General features: G+C 33.3%; 1 protein-coding gene, 1 non-coding gene and 1 pseudogene across 4 annotated transcripts; 2 read left to right on the top strand and 1 right to left on the bottom strand.

Annotated features, from left to right (window-relative positions):
• Positions 1-1,529: 1,529 nt before the first annotated feature.
• LOC124831022 (alkaline ceramidase TOD1-like) lies at positions 1,530-5,196 on the top strand (annotated as a pseudogene). Its single transcript, XR_015785844.1, has 4 exons — positions 1,530-1,779; positions 1,900-2,109; positions 3,491-4,051; positions 4,671-5,196. The product of XR_015785844.1 is annotated as an alkaline ceramidase TOD1-like (transcript).
• Positions 5,197-6,201: 1,005 nt separating this feature from the next.
• Positions 6,202-11,271, bottom strand: LOC124831021 (DNA-directed RNA polymerase II subunit RPB7). Of its 2 annotated transcripts, none has more exons than XM_088103928.1 (7): positions 11,111-11,271; positions 10,831-11,031; positions 10,427-10,592; positions 10,281-10,331; positions 7,540-7,605; positions 7,345-7,413; positions 6,202-6,481 (listed from the first exon to the last, which is right to left on the bottom strand). In XM_088103928.1, exons 2-7 carry the CDS (start codon positions 10,944-10,946, stop codon positions 6,419-6,421), a joined length of 531 nt encoding a protein of 176 aa, XP_087960054.1. In that variant the 5' UTR covers positions 10,947-11,031; positions 11,111-11,271; the 3' UTR covers positions 6,202-6,418. The 2 variants fall into 2 exon arrangements, with proteins under 2 accessions (XP_087960054.1, XP_087960055.1); XM_088103929.1 differs by having other exon boundaries at positions 10,831-10,996; positions 11,111-11,262.
• Positions 11,272-11,375: 104 nt separating this feature from the next.
• TRNAL-CAA (transfer RNA leucine (anticodon CAA)) lies at positions 11,376-11,459 on the top strand. Its single transcript has one exon. It is a non-coding gene; the product is annotated as a tRNA-Leu (tRNA).
• The last annotated feature ends 6,155 nt before the right edge of the window (positions 11,460-17,614 follow it).

The following is a 17,614-nucleotide window of genomic DNA, read 5'->3' as shown; positions in this document are numbered from 1 at the left end:
GTTCAAGTCACATTACTTTAAAGTTAATTATTAACCAATATTTGATGATTGGAAGGTCCTTTAAATTATGATAAAATTGTGTATAGAAATGATAAAAATGGAGTGTTTGATTAGACTATAAGAGTGTATATGGGTTTGTTATGAATGGAATCTGGTTGATATTGACAGATATAAAGTTATTCAAAAGCACCAAGGAACACTCACCCGACCATAATCCGCATAACTGGCTTGGCTACGTATGATTGAGGGCTAGCGAATGAACAATCATGGAATTGAAATCAGCAAACTTGATTCTCAGTAAAAGCTAGTTCCTTTCAGCAATCAGATAGCAGTTCTAAAAACCTGTTCAAACTGGTAAGTAAACTAATTTTTAATTCTACATTTAAAACTTTAAGCTATGTCACTTCTTTTAGTTTTTAAAAGGTTTTATCTTCTTGTATAGTATGGTGAATGTATAATTTTGGTTGCTATAAAAAAAAAAGTTAATTTTACATATGACTTCTTTTTTTACAGTAAGTAATTTTGTTATACTATAATACTCTTCTTCTTTTCTTTTTTTTGCTTAAATCCACTTTTTGGTTTTTGTAATTTTATAAATACATGATTTTTCTTCTGTGTCTAAAATTTAATTATTAGTTTTTATTAAATTAAGCAATTTAAGTCCATTATTAATATTTTTCAATTTGATGACAATTTTAATTACTTATTTACATAAAATATTTATGTCAAATTTTAATGACAAGCTTTAATATTGTTATTACAAAAGTATGTTATGGTAGCATTAAATCATATATTATGCTGCACCAAAAAAAAATTAATTTTGCGAACCTAGAAGATCAAGTGAACTTAAGTCCACATTTTTTCTAAATTTCTAACAACAAAAATGTTAACATATCTATAAATTATAACAATACTAGTTATTCAAATAAAATATTAGCAATAATGCTTATTGATAAGTTTTAATATCGTGATCATGAAAAATGTGTTAGTATTTTTTGTAATTAGATTATATATTACACTACACTAAAATTGCTTAATTTTGAAAACTTTTACTATTTTTAAAAAAAAAAATTATAGGCACCAAAATTACAAATTGACAAGACTGTGTGATCAAAAGTAATTTTAAACCTTTTTATAATTTAAAGAATAAAAAGTACAACATCTCTAAATAATTTTTATTTCCTTCCTTTTAGTTGCACTTTTTTTTTCAACTCTATTATCTAAAACATGGTTTTTATAAACTAGAAAAAGAAAACAAAATTAAGCACTTTTAAGTCAAACATATAAATTACATTTCAATTAAATTAATAAAGTGCATATGTGCTTTTACTAATTTACATCATTATTGCAATTGAGAACATTCTTGGGTGATAAAAGTTGGTGATGAAGTACAACTACCTTACAAAGAAGGTCCCATAGCCCATGAATGAATGTGTGTGGGTCTTAAGTTAATGGAACAATGAATATCTTATCATCACATCACTCCTTGATCAAGTTCCATAAATCAAAGCAAAAACTCAAAGCAATCCATGGAAAACCTAATAACATTAACAACTACCAAACATCTCTTCCTTTGTTTCTCTTTGTTCTATCTCTTCTTCACCTATCTTTTCCTTGCTCTTTACGTCATTTCCTCTCAATCCAAATGCCTTTTCAGATCAGAACCTTTTCATCTGATTAAATCTTCTTCTCTCTTCTCCTACCCTTCTTCCTATGGACAGCACAAGTATGCCATTTCAACCTCACGTTCTACCTGCTCTTCTCCTCTCAATTTTTCAGGTACTATATATGGACCAATGCCAAGGCTTGTAATGACCCTACAAAATTTTGGCGACTATTTTTTTGTTTTAGGATGAAGATAGCATCTTTTTGCTAAAGGGTGTTGGTTTCTGTGTTCAGATTACTGGGATGTATTGAAGGAGATTCAGAATTTGAGCAGGAACGCTGAATGTTCCACAAGAAATGTGAGGTACATGCAGATGCAGGGTGGTGGTGATAGTTTCGGTGGGAATCTGAGTAGCCATTTAAGGTTTTCTTTTTTTGATCACCAAAACGATAGCAGTGAAGTGCCTTGTGGATTCTTGAAGAAATTTCCAATAAGTGATTCTGGTCAGTTCCTCTCCCTCCCTTTTCATGTATGCATGAGTTGAGTGAAAGATAAGTGTATGCAATTGAGCTGGCAAATATTAAGACTTGGTTTGGATTTATGTTCTTTAGTAGGAGGAAATCTTAAGTTCAAAATATTTACTTTTAACTTTTCTTTATGTAAATTTTATTTTGGATATGGATCAAGACAATTTCATTATCCTCATTTAATTTATTTGTTTTTACTGGAAAAAAATGAATGAAAAATGGTGAAGGCTCTTAAGCATTAGTAAAGTATTAAGAAAAATGTTATGAGATAGATTGAAGAAAAAATAAAGTATTTATGCAACTTATGCTGAAGTTATATGGAATATGTATGATACAATAATGATTAAATGAGAAATTCTAACAAAAGTAAAAGAAAAAAAAAATCTTTTAAGACTAGGTGTACATAGTCTTGTGTCCTTTTTAATAATATCTTGAATTAGTTTATTAAAGATATAATAAATATTATTTTTATGAAATATTTTTTTAATGAACAAAAAATAAGAAACTAGTATTAAACAAAGATTAATTTCTGACCAATAAACCGAAAAACAAAGTGAGCTTTGAATTTGAAAATATAATGGATAAAAAAGCATTTGAAATGAAGGACTTTGTTCTCTTAGAAATGAAACAAAAATGCGCGCATTCGAATTTTAACAATATATAAGGGAAGCCAAATATATACGAATGACTTGAAAGTATAAATTAGAGAAGATGGCTAAACATATGTTTACAATATAAGTATATATGACCAAAATTATAAAGTAACGAGAAAATTAATAATAAAAAAATGCATGATAATTAAAACGAAGGAAATAACAGAGAGTAATTTGTTGTTATAAAGTATTTAAACTTTTATTACTATCCAATTAAACATATTTTTAGGTGGTGAATATTGAAGTTTAAAAGAAATATTTAAACTTGAAAAAAGAAAGTAAGAATTATTTATATAAATGAGTATGATAAGATGAATTCATAATAAAGATAACAAATATGAAAGAATTATCCACCAGAACATATTAATGTGACACTTGGGGAGAAGAAAGAGAAAAAAATTTTGATTTAAGTTTAACTAAAAGAGATGGTCTAGTAAATAATTTCATGAGAACTATGTTTTTAACTAAGTTTAAGGATGTATATGATAAATAAATGTATCAATTCCAATTATATAAATAAACATTATCAATTATATAAATAAACATTATCAATTATATGAATATGATTATGTCAAACTTAAAAATGTTTTCGTTAAATTATTATGTTAGGTATTTATATGTTATTAGTATTGTGTTTATGTGAATCTTCTCAAAAGGTGTATCATAATTCATGTTGTATCCTTTTTTTCTTTCTCTGGATGCAGATAAAATAGCCATGGAAAAGTGTGAAAGTGTAGTTGTAGTTTCAGCAATATTCAATGACCACGACAAGATCCGACAACCTAGGGGTCTTGGGTCCCAAACACTAGAAAATGTCTGCTTCTTCATGTTCATAGATGATGTTACCCTGAAAGGGCTTCAATATCATGGCTTAATCTCAACATATTCCAGTGGATACAAGATAGGTGTGTGGAGAATTGTGAAGGTTACGAAAGAGGATTTGTATTATAACCCAGCGATGAATGGTGTTATACCAAAATATTTAGTTCATAGGCTTTTTCCAAATTCCCAATTCAGTGTTTGGATAGATGCAAAACTGCAACTGATGGTTGATCCATTGCTGCTCATTCATTCACTCGTTATATCTGAGAATGCAGACATGGCTATATCAAAACACCCACATTTTGTTCATACCATGGAAGAAGCAATGGCCACTGCCAGATGGAAGAAATGGTGGGATCTGAATGCCTTGAAGATGCAGATGGAGACCTACTGTGAAAATAGATTGCAGCCATGGAGTCCCACCAAAATGCCATATTCCTCAGGTTGATTGCATCTTATTTTTAAATATCTTTATTCTTTTGTTTAACAACTATTATTGACATGTTCAACATGTAAAAAAACATTATAAATCTCCAAACTTATAAAAAAAATTGATAATTTCATATATATTAAGAAATACATTTTAAGTATAACTCAACTGTATAAAATTGACTTATACATGAAAATTTATATATATATATATATATATATATATATATATATATATATATATATATATTAAATTCATTCTATTTTTAGTTATTATGGATTTTTAATACATTTCTCTTATCAAACCATAATTTTATAGACTACAGGATTAGACATTAATTGATCTTGTAATGATCTTAACACAAACAATGAATTTTACTATAATAAATTTCGGATAATTTTGATATTATTTTACAAATTGAACTTTAAATCTATCCCAATTTTATAAAATCGTAAGATAAAATTTATATCAACACGTAAAAATGCACTTATTTACTCATTAAACTATTTGTTAGGAGAATTAAGCTAATTGTATGACCCACAGTGTCATGAACTTTAGAAAAGAATGTACTTTTTCATTTATGTTTGGAACCTTCATAAAAATAATTATTAAGGAATGAATATAATTGGCAGATGTACCAGACAGTGCACTGATCCTGAGGAAGCATGGACTAAGAAGTAATCTATTCTCATGTCTTATATTCAATGAGTTGGAGGCTTTCAACCCAAGAGATCAATTAGCTTTTGCATTTGTTAGAGATCACATGAACCCCAAGTTGAAGCTGAACATGTTTCAGGTTGAAGTTCTTGAACAAGTGACTGTGGAGTACAGGCACAATCTCAAGCCAAGTGATGTGTCCTTTGCCAAAAAATCATCTATGACAACAAAAACTATAAGGGCACAACCACATTTGTTGCATCAAAATGGAAGCTGTAGCAGTAAGTGCCAGCAGTATCTTGCCACCATGTGGGGGTCTCACCAATAATGTCCCAAAAGCAAATAATGAATAATTATTTGATAAAGGAGGTTCAAGCAACAAATCAAAGAAAAAATAGAACTTCATAATTTGATTTGTTTTCTAACACAATGTTGTCGACAAAAAAGAAAGGAAAAGAAAAATTCTTCAATTAAGAAAGAAAAACTGATAATTTGTTACAGTTTAACGAGGACCATTGTGCTCCTTCTGCTTCCGGAAATAAATCCATTTGATTAATGCCTTTTACTTAATGATGTTATTGTTTGAAAATTTGTGAAACTTAAGAACAGTGGTGATATTTTTAAAAAATCCAAAACTAGCTAAGAAGGAAGGGAAGAAAAAGATTCTAGCACTTAGCAACAATATAATTAATCGGGAACTTTTTTTTGGAATACGGATTTATCGAGAAAAATTAATGAGTTGGGGACAATTTTGATCCTATTCCTAGTAAGTTTATACGTTCTCATATGAACAATGTGGATGAAAAAGGTCTAATCGAGTCATTGCTGATGATATCATAAGATCTAATATAAAACTGAACTCAAGTGGTTTGAACTTTAACTGTTTTTAAATGTGATTTAAATTACTCTGTGTAGAAGATCAGCAGGAAGCTTCAAAATTGTTATTTGAAACCTGAAATTATCTTCCTCAATGGCATAAAATAACAAAATAATCACTAAGATCCACATTTTGGTTCTATATGATAATTTCAGTTATTATTGAAGCTTTCAAGCTTAGTTCTACTTATGATTTATTTTTTAAAATAGTTTGTCATCTTATCTGTTTAAAATATACAAGATAGTTTAATTTCTCTTAATATTAAAATTCATACATAAGTAGTCAATAAATTTCAATAAATAACATCATAAGGATTTTGGATCAAATAGAAACTAAAATTAAGTCATTTGATCCCCTATAAATACTCAACCGCAATCAACAGAAACTCAAACCATTAATTAAAATTTAACGTAAATTAAAATAAAATTCTCTATATTTTAGAGAAAAAAAAATCGAATTCCCTATGATAATTCTATTTTATTAACTTACAACAATGTTTTTGTAAGGATATAAGTAAGAGTATTATTCAAAAAATTAATGTTTGGTACGATATATGAAAAAGCGTCAATACAATGCTAAAATAATTAACAAAGTTTTCTGTAAATCACAGAAACAAAAATCGAGCAAAATTTGAAATAAAAATAAAAATGCAATTTCCTCTATATTTGAAGCTATTACACACACCTAAAATTACTTGTGGAGTTGAATATTAATTCTGGAACCAAAATTTAGCGACTTGGTACTTTTAACAGTCGACTAATACAACACAATATTGTTGGAGGATTCAAGGTGGGAAAACCCAAGTCATGTAAACTATATACGATAAAAGAGTACAGAAAGGGGTATTTAAACTGTTGCAGGGTCGTTGATCACACCCAAGAAATCATCTTTTATGGTACCTATGCAGAACTGCCAAAAGAAGACGCATTATATCAGATAAGTGAGTTGAAAAAAAACACATTCAAATTTAAAACCACATCAATATTCAATATGCGAAGAAAAAACTGATTTGTGTCTGAACAGTTGCAAAGTTCATATCTATAGCACTACAATTGAAGGGAAGGAAAACATAGACCAACACGTGCAGGAGTAATAAAACTTAACAGCGTTCAACCTAGTATCATACGCTTTCTAAAATGATATTAGTTTTACAAGGCTATCAGCATCATGAGTTCTTTCACACAAGGCGTACAAATAAACATGGCGGGAACAATACAGGCAACAAGTGACATCAAGGTGGTTAAAATAATATCATTCTGATTGCATTCAGTAACTGGAAAATATCTCTACTCATAATTTTCTCCCGACATTCAAGAGTTTACTTTGCAGCGTGGAGTGCCAATGCTTATTTGCATACCACAAATATGGGCGTAAATTTATAAGACCATCCTGGTAGCTAGAAACATTGCTTAGTAATAAAATTCCTCGTTTGATTACTTTGGACAAGGGTTAAGTTTACCAGCAACCAGAGCATAAATTAGCATTCCAGAGACGTAAAAAATCACCAGTTTCATGATATTGACAGACTAATGCAAAGATAGTGGTCATGAGATGAACTATGCATTAAAATTAGCAAAAACTGAAAGGCTCTTCTCAAAGGCATTTGTGATTGTGAAAAATTATGTGGGAAAAACAAAAGCTATATCCTTTACAGAGCTAAAAATCTTTCTATTATTTTAAATTTCTCAAAACAGAATTTAGTATAAAACTGATGGAGCTTAAATTAACAGCAATCAACAAAATAAAGTATAATGCATAATATATGTACATACAATTTCAGTAGCATCCACTCGAGTCCCAATTATCTTTAGTCTAACTTCACTATCTTTTTGAATCTTAACCTGCAAAAGACCAATTTACTAAAATAAATACATAACCCATAATCATCAAATAAGGCATGACAACAAACAGAATATAAATAATTTGCTCTCTTCTTTTCCATTGGGGAAGCAATAAATGATACATACAGATCCATCTGAAGTAGTGTAATTTGGCATGTCTCCAGACTGGAACTCCATATCATCCGGAATCAACTAAAAAGGGGAAAAAACGGTCTCAAAAAACAGATCTATGTATAAAAAACTACAATTACATTTTGTAACTTTTCAGTTTCAAAGTAATGCCGTAATTTATTTTAATTTGATGAAAAACAGGGAAAGTTTTAATGGGTTGAGATGTATGGTAAAACTAAAGCATACCCATTATGATTTAAAATTATAGATGCCACCAGCGATCCCATTATAAACTGATGTTAGTTAGTATAAGCAAACAGAATGTAAAAGAAGGAAGGCAAAAAATATGTAGGGGAATTTAAGCTTTGATTACAACTTAAAGTTGGCAAAATCGCCTGAATTATAATCAGTCCTCCTGACCCTCCTTAATTGCACCCTCTTTAGGTAGCCTGCTGAACAGCCTCCAGCACTTCCAATGTGTTGGGTGTGAGGGGATGCGCTTAGTAACACAACCTAGGGACATGACCTAAATATGCATACTATAAGGATTGGGCAGTTCTCACTTTACAAACCAATTTTGTGGGGTTGCGTTATGTCCTAAAGCCCAATTTCTAAGAGATACCATTCATATATAAAAGAAACATCAGATGGTTATATCACTTTTATTTTTCACTCCTGCACTTCTGCACCTTTACATAAAGAGGAATTAGGAAATAGCTAGAGAATACATATTAAATAAAATATAGATTAGAAATGAAGTTATCTATAGTCATCCTGTCCTAGCCCAAAATAATTCAGGCATTCTCTGATAGGTTTAGGGGGAAGATTAAGTAAGAAGAAATAAGGGGATAGACAGTTATAACTGTATGGGGGTTAAGCTGTTGTAAACAGACTATTATATATAGTCAGGACAGGGTTGTTTTCTTCAGTTTTTCAGTGTTGTTTTAGACAAAGGGAGGAAGAGACAGGTCCCTCTCAAAAGACCTGGTGTTGTGTGCGGATGTTCTACTTTCTGGGCAGACCAAACTATCTGGTCCCTTTGCAAGATCATCCAAGAACCTGTCTTGGAGTTCTTTGAGGAAATAATAAAGTATGGGTACCTATCATTGGTATTCATAGCCTCTTTCCTGGTGTTGTGGTGGTTGTGAGGCATGGTAAATATGAGAATGGAGGCAAGATTGGATAGGTTGGAGCGAATAGTGAAAGAACAGAAACATGAAAATCAGAGAAGGTTCCGAAGATTGGAGGAGATGATTAAGGGGCTGACAGTGGAGTGTCTCTGATAGAGACAATATTTTCTTAAGCAATTTTTGGAAAGAGTTGTTTAAACAGGCCTCCACAAAACTCAAGTTCAGCACTGCCTATCATCCCCAATCAATGGCCAAACAAAGGTGGTTAATCGCTGCCTAGAGACTTATTTTCGTTGCATGACCAGTACACATCCTAGGAAGTGGCCAGTGTGGTTGTCTTGGGCAGAATTCTGGTTTAATACTAACTACAGTGCTTCTACAAAGATGTCCCCTTTTAAGGCCCTCTATGGCTGTGACCCTCCTCTGCTGCTAAAAGGTACTACTATCCCATCCAAGGTAGTGTGAATCAAATAAGGTGCAGGCAAATAAGGTGCAGGAACAGAATAAGGTGCAGGCAAATAAACATCGGAGGGAGGTGGAATTCCAAATAGGTGATTGGGTTGTACCTTAAGTTGCAACCAATCGTCTGAAATTGTTGGCTCACAGACCTAATGAGAAGCCCAGGCCCAGACTTTACGGTCTTTATACAGTCAAGGAATGCTTAGGGGTTGTAGCTTATAAACTGGATCTCCCTACTCACAGCAGAATTCATCCAGTCTTTCCTGTCTCCCTCCTCAAGCGCGCTGTCCAACCAACCACTCCAGTTCAACCTCTTCCACCTATGCTTACAGAAGATTTGATGTTAGAGGTCTATCCAGAGGAGCTGCTAGACGTTTGCACTTCTCCAATGGAGATTTGGAAGTTTTACTTAAATGGCAACACTCCCCATCCATTGAAAACAGTTGGGAAGATGCTACAACCATCAATACAGAATTTCCTGCTTTTCAACTTGAGGACAAGGTGAAACTTCATGGAGGGGGTATTGATAGGTTTAGGGGGAAGGTCAATGTAAGAAGAAATAAGGGGATAGACAGTTATAACTGTTTGGGGGTTAAGCTGTTGTAAATAGACTATTATATATAGTCTGGACAAGGTTGTTTTCTTCAGTTTTTCAGTGTTGTTTTAGACAAAGGGAAGGGAGAGACAGGTCTTCTCAAAAGACCTGGTGTTGTGTGTGCGTATTCTACTTTCTGGGCAGATCAAACTGTCTAGACTCTTTGCAAGATCATCCAAGACCCTGTCTTGGAGTTCTTTGAGGAAATAATAAAGTCTGGGTACCCATCATTCTCCCAATTAGAAGTCACTATTGGATAATTTTGGGGTTACAAAGTACTTTGGAGGGGGTGGATATCCAAAAACCTCATTTGCAATATTTTGAAATATCAATAAATGAAAAACATAATTTTAGCATTCAAATTCTAAAACTTCCATGGCATTCCAATGACAACAATAATAACGGACATATAATTTTTAGTGTTTAGCATGAAGAACAATAGCAAGAATCTTTTAGATATAACACATTATAAAAGACAAATTCCAAAGACAGGAATAATAAAGGACACACAATTTTAGTGTTTGACATGAAGATCTATATATAATATCACATTATAAAGCACAAATACATACGTGGTTAGAAACAAAGATTTGTACAGGTCCAGCTTCAGCAAAAAATCCCATCTGCACAAAACAGAACTCAACCGCCATAAACCACAATCTCCACAAATTCGAGTTACACAGCGTAATTACTCTAAAGAGAAAGGAACTGTCCAAACCTTGTTCACCATGGTGACGACAGCTTCCAAGATCTCCCCCTTAAATGGTCTGAAGACAACACATTGGTACTTAACTGGAAATGTCACAAACCCTGTTCCATCACGAATTAGCCCTTTCCCTATGTTTTCTATCCCTGTAACTGCCACCACAAATCCATGTCGACCACTGCAGAATAGTTGAAAATCCAAATGTTAAATCCATCCAAGGTCCAAAACAGTCAGTTAGAGAGAAATGCTTTGTTGTTCCACTATCTGAATTACATACTTGGCATGAAATTTAATCACAAAATACAGTTACAACTAACATTCCCAATTATCATCCAATAATTAAAAATACATACTTTTCCTTTTTCCTTTTTCATTTAATCACGATGAAGAAAAAATATCAATGAAGAACAAAACACCTGCAAGTGCCTTCCACATCTTTCATTAGCTTGGAAACAAGGTTATCACGAAGGTTACGACCAAAGTAGCGTGGATGGAGCTGCATATTTCGCTCCAGCACTATGTGGAAGAACATTTTCGCGTTTCTCCTTTTCCTCCCTTCTTACCCAACCTTGACAGTTACTTCTGGCCACAAAAAGCAGAACAAGAATAGACTCCAACTATAAAAAAAACAAAATACCAAATTAACAAAGTTCTTAACTTCGATTGTTATACTAAATGCGAGAAGCAGGAGCATACAGAAGTAGAAGAGCAATAACACTGAGTATGCGAACTTCAATGGTCAAAGTGAAGTAGGATATGCTGAAATTTAGAGAGAAACAACGTCATATATTAGCCTCAGTGATAAACGAAAAAACAAACATAGAACGTATCTCAACTAGGTAATCAGTGTGATTGTGATTCCTAATATTAGGGTTTTCAATTGAAGAGTTTGATGATGTAACAGACCATAATTAAAATTAAAAAGTGACAAGAATTAACTACACGTTATTTGTACAACAAAGTCAGGATGGCCGAGTGGTCTAAGGCGCCAGACTCAAGTTCTGGTCTTCGAAAGAGGGCGTGGGTTCAAATCCCACTTCTGACAAATAAAATAAAAAAAATTTTGATCATTTTTTTGTTGAAAAATAATTTTTTTTTTTAAAATTCTCAATTGAGAGTTGAAGTGTAATTTGGTGACTAAAAACTCTGAGAGGAATGTGCTTGTGAGAGTCTTGTGAACCTTGCGCGAGACTAGGTGATGTTGTTCTTCTTCCTTGCGGTGCACGAAGGTGGATAGTGATGGAGAAAGGAGATCTTGCGATTTGGATTTTCGCCCAATCTTCATTAGGGTTTTTCTGTGATTGGGTTTTCCTTTGCAGGTTTAACCTAAATTTTATATTAAATTTTATTTTGTTTGGTTACATAAAGTATTTAAACTACTAACAAATAATAACATATTTTAGTCTAAATAATTTAATAAAATTCTCAATTGAGAGTTGAATACGTGTAATTTGGTGACTAAAAACTCTGAGAGGAATGTGCTTGTGAGAGTCTTGTGAACCTTGCGCGAGACTAGGTGATGTTGTTCTTCTTCCTTGCGATGCACGAAGGTGGATAGTGATGGAGAAAGGAGATCTTGCGATTTGGATTTTCGCTTGATGGTTATGAGGTGCATCACAATGAATATGATTGTGGCTGGTGGTCTGATTTCGCCCAATCTTCATTAGGGTTTTTCTGTGATTGGGTTTTCCTTTGCAGGTTTAACCTAAATTTTATATTAAATTTTATTTTGTTTGGATACATAAAGTATTTAAACTACTAACAAATAATAACATATTTTAGTCTAAATAATTTAATAAAATTCTCAATTGAGAGTTGAATACGTGTAATTTGGTGACTAAAAACTCTGAGAGGAATGTGCTTGTGAGAGTCTTGTGAACCTTGCGCGAGACTAGGTGATGTTGTTCTTCTTCCTTGCGGTGCACGAAGGTGGATAGTGATGGAGAAACGAGATCTTGCGATTTGGATTTTCGCTTGATGGTTATGAGGTGCAGCACAATGAAGATGATTGTGGCTGGTGGTATGATTTCGCCCAATCTTCATTAGGGTTTTTCTGTGATTGGGTTTTCCTTTGAAGGTTTAACCTAAATTTTATATTAAATTTTATTTTGTTTGGTTACATAAAGTATTTCAACTACTAACAAATAATAACATATTTTAGTCTAAATAATTTAATAAAATTCTCAATTGAGAGTTGAATACGTGTAATTTGGTGACTAAAAACTCTGAGAGGAATGTGCTTGTGAGAGTCTTGTGAACCTTGCGCGAGACTAGGTGATGTTGTTCTTCTTCCTTGCGATGCACGAAGGTGGATAGTGATGGAGAAAGGAGATCTTGCGATTTGGATTTTCGCTTGATGGTTATGAGGTGCAGCACAATGAAGATGATTGTGGCTGGTGGTCTGATTTCGCCCAATCTTCATTAGGGTTTTTCTGTGATTGGGTTTTCCTTTGCAGGTTTAACCTAAATTTTATATTAAATTTTATTTTGTTTGGTTACATAAAGGATTTCAACTACTAACAAATAATAACATATTTTAGTCTAAATAATTTAATAAAATTCTCAATTGAGAGTTGAATACGTGTAATTTGGTGACTAAAAACTCTGAGAGGAATGTGCTTGTGAGAGTCTTGTGAACCTTGCGCGAGACTAGGTGATGTTGTTCTTCTTCCTTGCGGTGCACGAAGGTGGATAGTGATGGAGAAAGGAGATCTTGCGATTTGGATTTTCGCTTGATGGTTATGAGGTGCAGCACAATGAAGATGATTGTGGCTGGTGGTCTGATTTTGCCCAATCTTCATTAGGGTTTTTCTGTGATTGGGTTTTCCTTTGCAGGTTTAACCTAAATTTTATATTAAATTTTATTTTGTTTGGTTACATAAAGTATTTAAACTACTAACAAATAATAACATATTTTAGTCTAAATAATTTAACAAAATTCTCAATTGAGAGTTGAATACGTGTAATTTGGTGACTAAAAACTCTGAGAGGAATGTGCTTGTGAGAGTCTTGTGAACCTTGCGCGAGACTAGGTGATGTTGTTCTTCTTCCTTGCGATGCACGAAGGTGGATAGTGATGGAGAAAGGAGATCTTGCGATTTGGATTTTCGCTTGATGGTTATGAGGTGCAGCACAATGAAGATGATTGTGGCTGGTGGTCTGATTTCGCCCAATCTTCATTAGGGTTTTTCTGTGATTGGGTTTTCCTTTGCAGGTTTAACCTAAATTTTATATTAAATTTTATTTTGTTTGGTTACATAAAGTATTTAAACTACTAACAAATAATAACATATTTTAGTCTAAATAATTTAATAAAATTCTCAATTGAGAGTTGAATACGTGTAATTTGGTGACTAAAAACTCTGAGAGGAATGTGCTTGTGAGAGTCTTGTGAACCTTGCGCGAGACTAGGTGATGTTGTTCTTCTTCCTTGCGGTGCACGAAGGTGGATAGTGATGGAGAAAGGAGATCTTGCGATTTGGATTTTCGCTTGATGGTTATGAGGTGCAGCACAATGAAGATGATTGTGGCTGGTGGTCTGATTTCGCCCAATCTTCATTAGGGTTTTTCTGTGATTGGGTTTTCCTTTGCAGGTTTAACCTAAATTTTATATTAAATTTTATTTTGTTTGGTTACATAAAGGATTTCAACTACTAACAAATAATAACATATTTTAGTCTAAATAATTTAAGTAAAATTCTCAATTGAGAGTTGAATACGTGTAATTTGGTGACTAAAAACTCTGAGAGGAATGTGCTTGTGAGAGTCTTGTGAACCTTGCGCGAGACTAGGTGATGTTGTTCTTCTTCCTTGCGGTGCACGAAGGTGGATAGTGATGGAGAAAGGAGATCTTGCGATTTGGATTTTCGCTTGATGGTTATGAGGTGCAGCACAATGAAGATGATTGTGGCTGGTGGTCTGATTTCGCCCAATCTTCATTAGGGTTTTTCTGTGATTGGGTTTTCCTTTGCAGGTTTAACCTAAATTTTATATTAAATTTTATTTTGTTTGGTTACATAAAGTATTTAAACTACTAACAAATAATAACATATTTTAGTCTAAATAATTTAATAAAATTCTCAATTGAGAGTTGAATACGTGTAATTTGGTGACTAAAAACTCTGAGAGGAATGTGCTTGTGAGAGTCTTGTGAACCTTGCGCGAGACTAGGTGATGTTGTTCTTCTTCCTTGCGGTGCACGAAGGTGGATAGTGATGGAGAAAGGAGATCTTGCGATTTGGATTTTCGCTTGATGGTTATGAGGTGCAGCACAATGAAGATGATTGTGGCTGGTGGTCTGATTTCGCCCAATCTTCATTAGGGTTTTTCTGTGATTGGGTTTTCCTTTGCAGGTTTAACCTAAATTTTATATTAAATTTTATTTTGTTTGGTTACATAAAGTATTTCAACTACTAACAAATAATAACATATTTTAGTCTAAATAATTTAATAAAATTCTCAATTGAGAGTTGAATACGTGTAATTTGGTGACTAAAAACTCTGAGAGGAATGTGCTTGTGAGAGTCTTGTGAACCTTGCGCGAGACTAGGTGATGTTGTTCTTCTTCCTTGCGGTGCACGAAGGTGGATAGTGATGGAGAAAGGAGATCTTGCGATTTGGATTTTCGCTTGATGGTTATGAGGTGCAGCACAATGAAGATGATTGTGGCTGGTGGTCTGATTTCGCCCAATCTTCATTAGGGTTTTTCTGTGATTGGGTTTTCCTTTGCAGGTTTAACCTAAATTTTATATTAAATTTTATTTTGTTTGGTTACATAAAGTATTTCAACTACTAACAAATAATAACATATTTTAGTCTAAATAATTTAATAAAATTCTCAATTGAGAGTTGAATACGTGTAATTTGGTGACTAAAAACTCTGAGAGGAATGTGCTTGTGAGAGTCTTGTGAACCTTGCGCGAGACTAGGTGATGTTGTTCTTCTTCCTTGCGGTGCACGAAGGTGGATAGTGATGGAGAAAGGAGATCTTGCGATTTGGATTTTCGCTTGATGGTTATGAGGTGCAGCACAATGAAGATGATTGTGGCTGGTGGTCTGATTTCGCCCAATCTTCATTAGGGTTTTTCTGTGATTGGGTTTTCCTTTGCAGGTTTAACCTAAATTTTATATTAAATTTTATTTTGTTTGGTTACATAAAGTATTTAAACTACTAACAAATAATAACATATTTTAGTCTAAATAATTTAATAAAATTCTCAATTGAGAGTTGAATACGTGTAATTTGGTGACTAAAAACTCTGAGAGGAATGTGCTTGTGAGAGTCTTGTGAACCTTGCGCGAGACTAGGTGATGTTGTTCTTCTTCCTTGCGGTGCACGAAGGTGGATAGTGATGGAGAAAGGAGATCTTGCGATTTGGATTTTCGCTTGATGGTTATGAGGTGCAGCACAATGAAGATGATTGTGGCTGGTGGTCTGATTTCGCCCAATCTTCATTAGGGTTTTTCTGTGATTGGGTTTTCCTTTGCAGGTTTAACCTAAATTTTATATTAAATTTTATTTTGTTTGGTTACATAAAGTATTTCAACTACTAACAAATAATAACATATTTTAGTCTAAATAATTTAATAAAATTCTCAATTGAGAGTTGAATACGTGTAATTTGGTGACTAAAAACTCTGAGAGGAATGTGCTTGTGAGAGTCTTGTGAACCTTGCGCGAGACTAGGTGATGTTGTTCTTCTTCCTTGCGGTGCACGAAGGTGGATAGTGATGGAGAAAGGAGATCTTGCGATTTGGATTTTCGCTTGATGGTTATGAGGTGCAGCACAATGAAGATGATTGTGGCTGGTGGTCTGATTTCGCCCAATCTTCATTAGGGTTTTTCTGTGATTGGGTTTTCCTTTGCAGGTTTAACCTAAATTTTATATTAAATTTTATTTTGTTTGGTTACATAAAGTATTTCAACTACTAACAAATAATAACATATTTTAGTCTAAATAATTTAATAAAATTCTCAATTGAGAGTTGAATACGTGTAATTTGGTGACTAAAAACTCTGAGAGGAATGTGCTTGTGAGAGTCTTGTGAACCTTGCGCGAGACTAGGTGATGTTGTTCTTCTTCCTTGCGGTGCACGAAGGTGGATAGTGATGGAGAAAGGAGATCTTGCGATTTGGATTTTCGCTTGATGGTTATGAGGTGCAGCACAATGAAGATGATTGTGGCTGGTGGTCTGATTTCGCCCAATCTTCATTAGGGTTTTTCTGTGATTGGGTTTTCCTTTGCAGGTTTAACCTAAATTTTATATTAAATTTTATTTTGTTTGGTTACATAAAGTATTTAAACTACTAACAAATAATAACATATTTTAGTCTAAATAATTTAATAAAATTCTCAATTGAGAGTTGAATACGTGTAATTTGGTGACTAAAAACTCTGAGAGGAATGTGCTTGTGAGAGTCTTGTGAACCTTGCGCGAGACTAGGTGATGTTGTTCTTCTTCCTTGCGGTGCACGAAGGTGGATAGTGATGGAGAAAGGAGATCTTGCGATTTGGATTTTCGCTTGATGGTTATGAGGTGCAGCACAATGAAGATGATTGTGGCTGGTGGTCTGATTTCGCCCAATCTTCATTAGGGTTTTTCTGTGATTGGGTTTTCCTTTGCAGGTTTAACCTAAATTTTATATTAAATTTTATTTTGTTTGGTTACATAAAGTATTTCAACTACTAACAAATAATAACATATTTTAGTCTAAATAATTTAATAAAATTCTCAATTGAGAGTTGAATACGTGTAATTTGGTGACTAAAAACTCTGAGAGGAATGTGCTTGTGAGAGTCTTGTGAACCTTGCGCGAGACTAGGTGATGTTGTTCTTCTTCCTTGCGGTGCACGAAGGTGGATAGTGATGGAGAAAGGAGATCTTGCGATTTGGATTTTCGCTTGATGGTTATGAGGTGCAGCACAATGAAGATGATTGTGGCTGGTGGTCTGATTTCGCCCAATCTTCATTAGGGTTTTTCTGTGATTGGGTTTTCCTTTGCAGGTTTAACCTAAATTTTATATTAAATTTTATTTTGTTTGGTTACATAAAGTATTTAAACTACTAACAAATAATAACATATTTTAGTCTAAATAATTTAATAAAATTCTCAATTGAGAGTTGAATACGTGTAATTTGGTGACTAAAAACTCTGAGAGGAATGTGCTTGTGAGAGTCTTGTGAACCTTGCGCGAGACT

Source organism: Vigna umbellata, chromosome 1 (genome assembly GCF_029865625.1).
Source record: "Vigna umbellata cultivar VRB3 chromosome 1, Vumbellata_1.0, whole genome shotgun sequence".
NCBI classification, from domain to species: Eukaryota; Viridiplantae; Streptophyta; class Magnoliopsida; order Fabales; family Fabaceae; genus Vigna; species Vigna umbellata.
This window is presented reverse-complemented; position numbering and strand designations above follow the sequence as displayed.

Excerpts from the sequence above, each read along its gene's own strand:
- LOC124831021 (XM_088103928.1), bottom strand. The coding sequence starts at position 10,946 with ATGTTCTTCCACATAGTGCTGGAGCGAAATATGCAGCTCCATCCACGC. Across the intron at positions 10,593-10,830 it reads GATGTGGAAGGCACTTGCAG|TGGTCGACATGGATTTGTGG; the intron begins GTGTTTTGTTCT and ends ACTATTCTGCAG. Across the intron at positions 7,414-7,539 it reads ACACTACTTCAGATGGATCT|GTTAAGATTCAAAAAGATAG; the intron begins GTATGTATCATT and ends GGTCTTTTGCAG.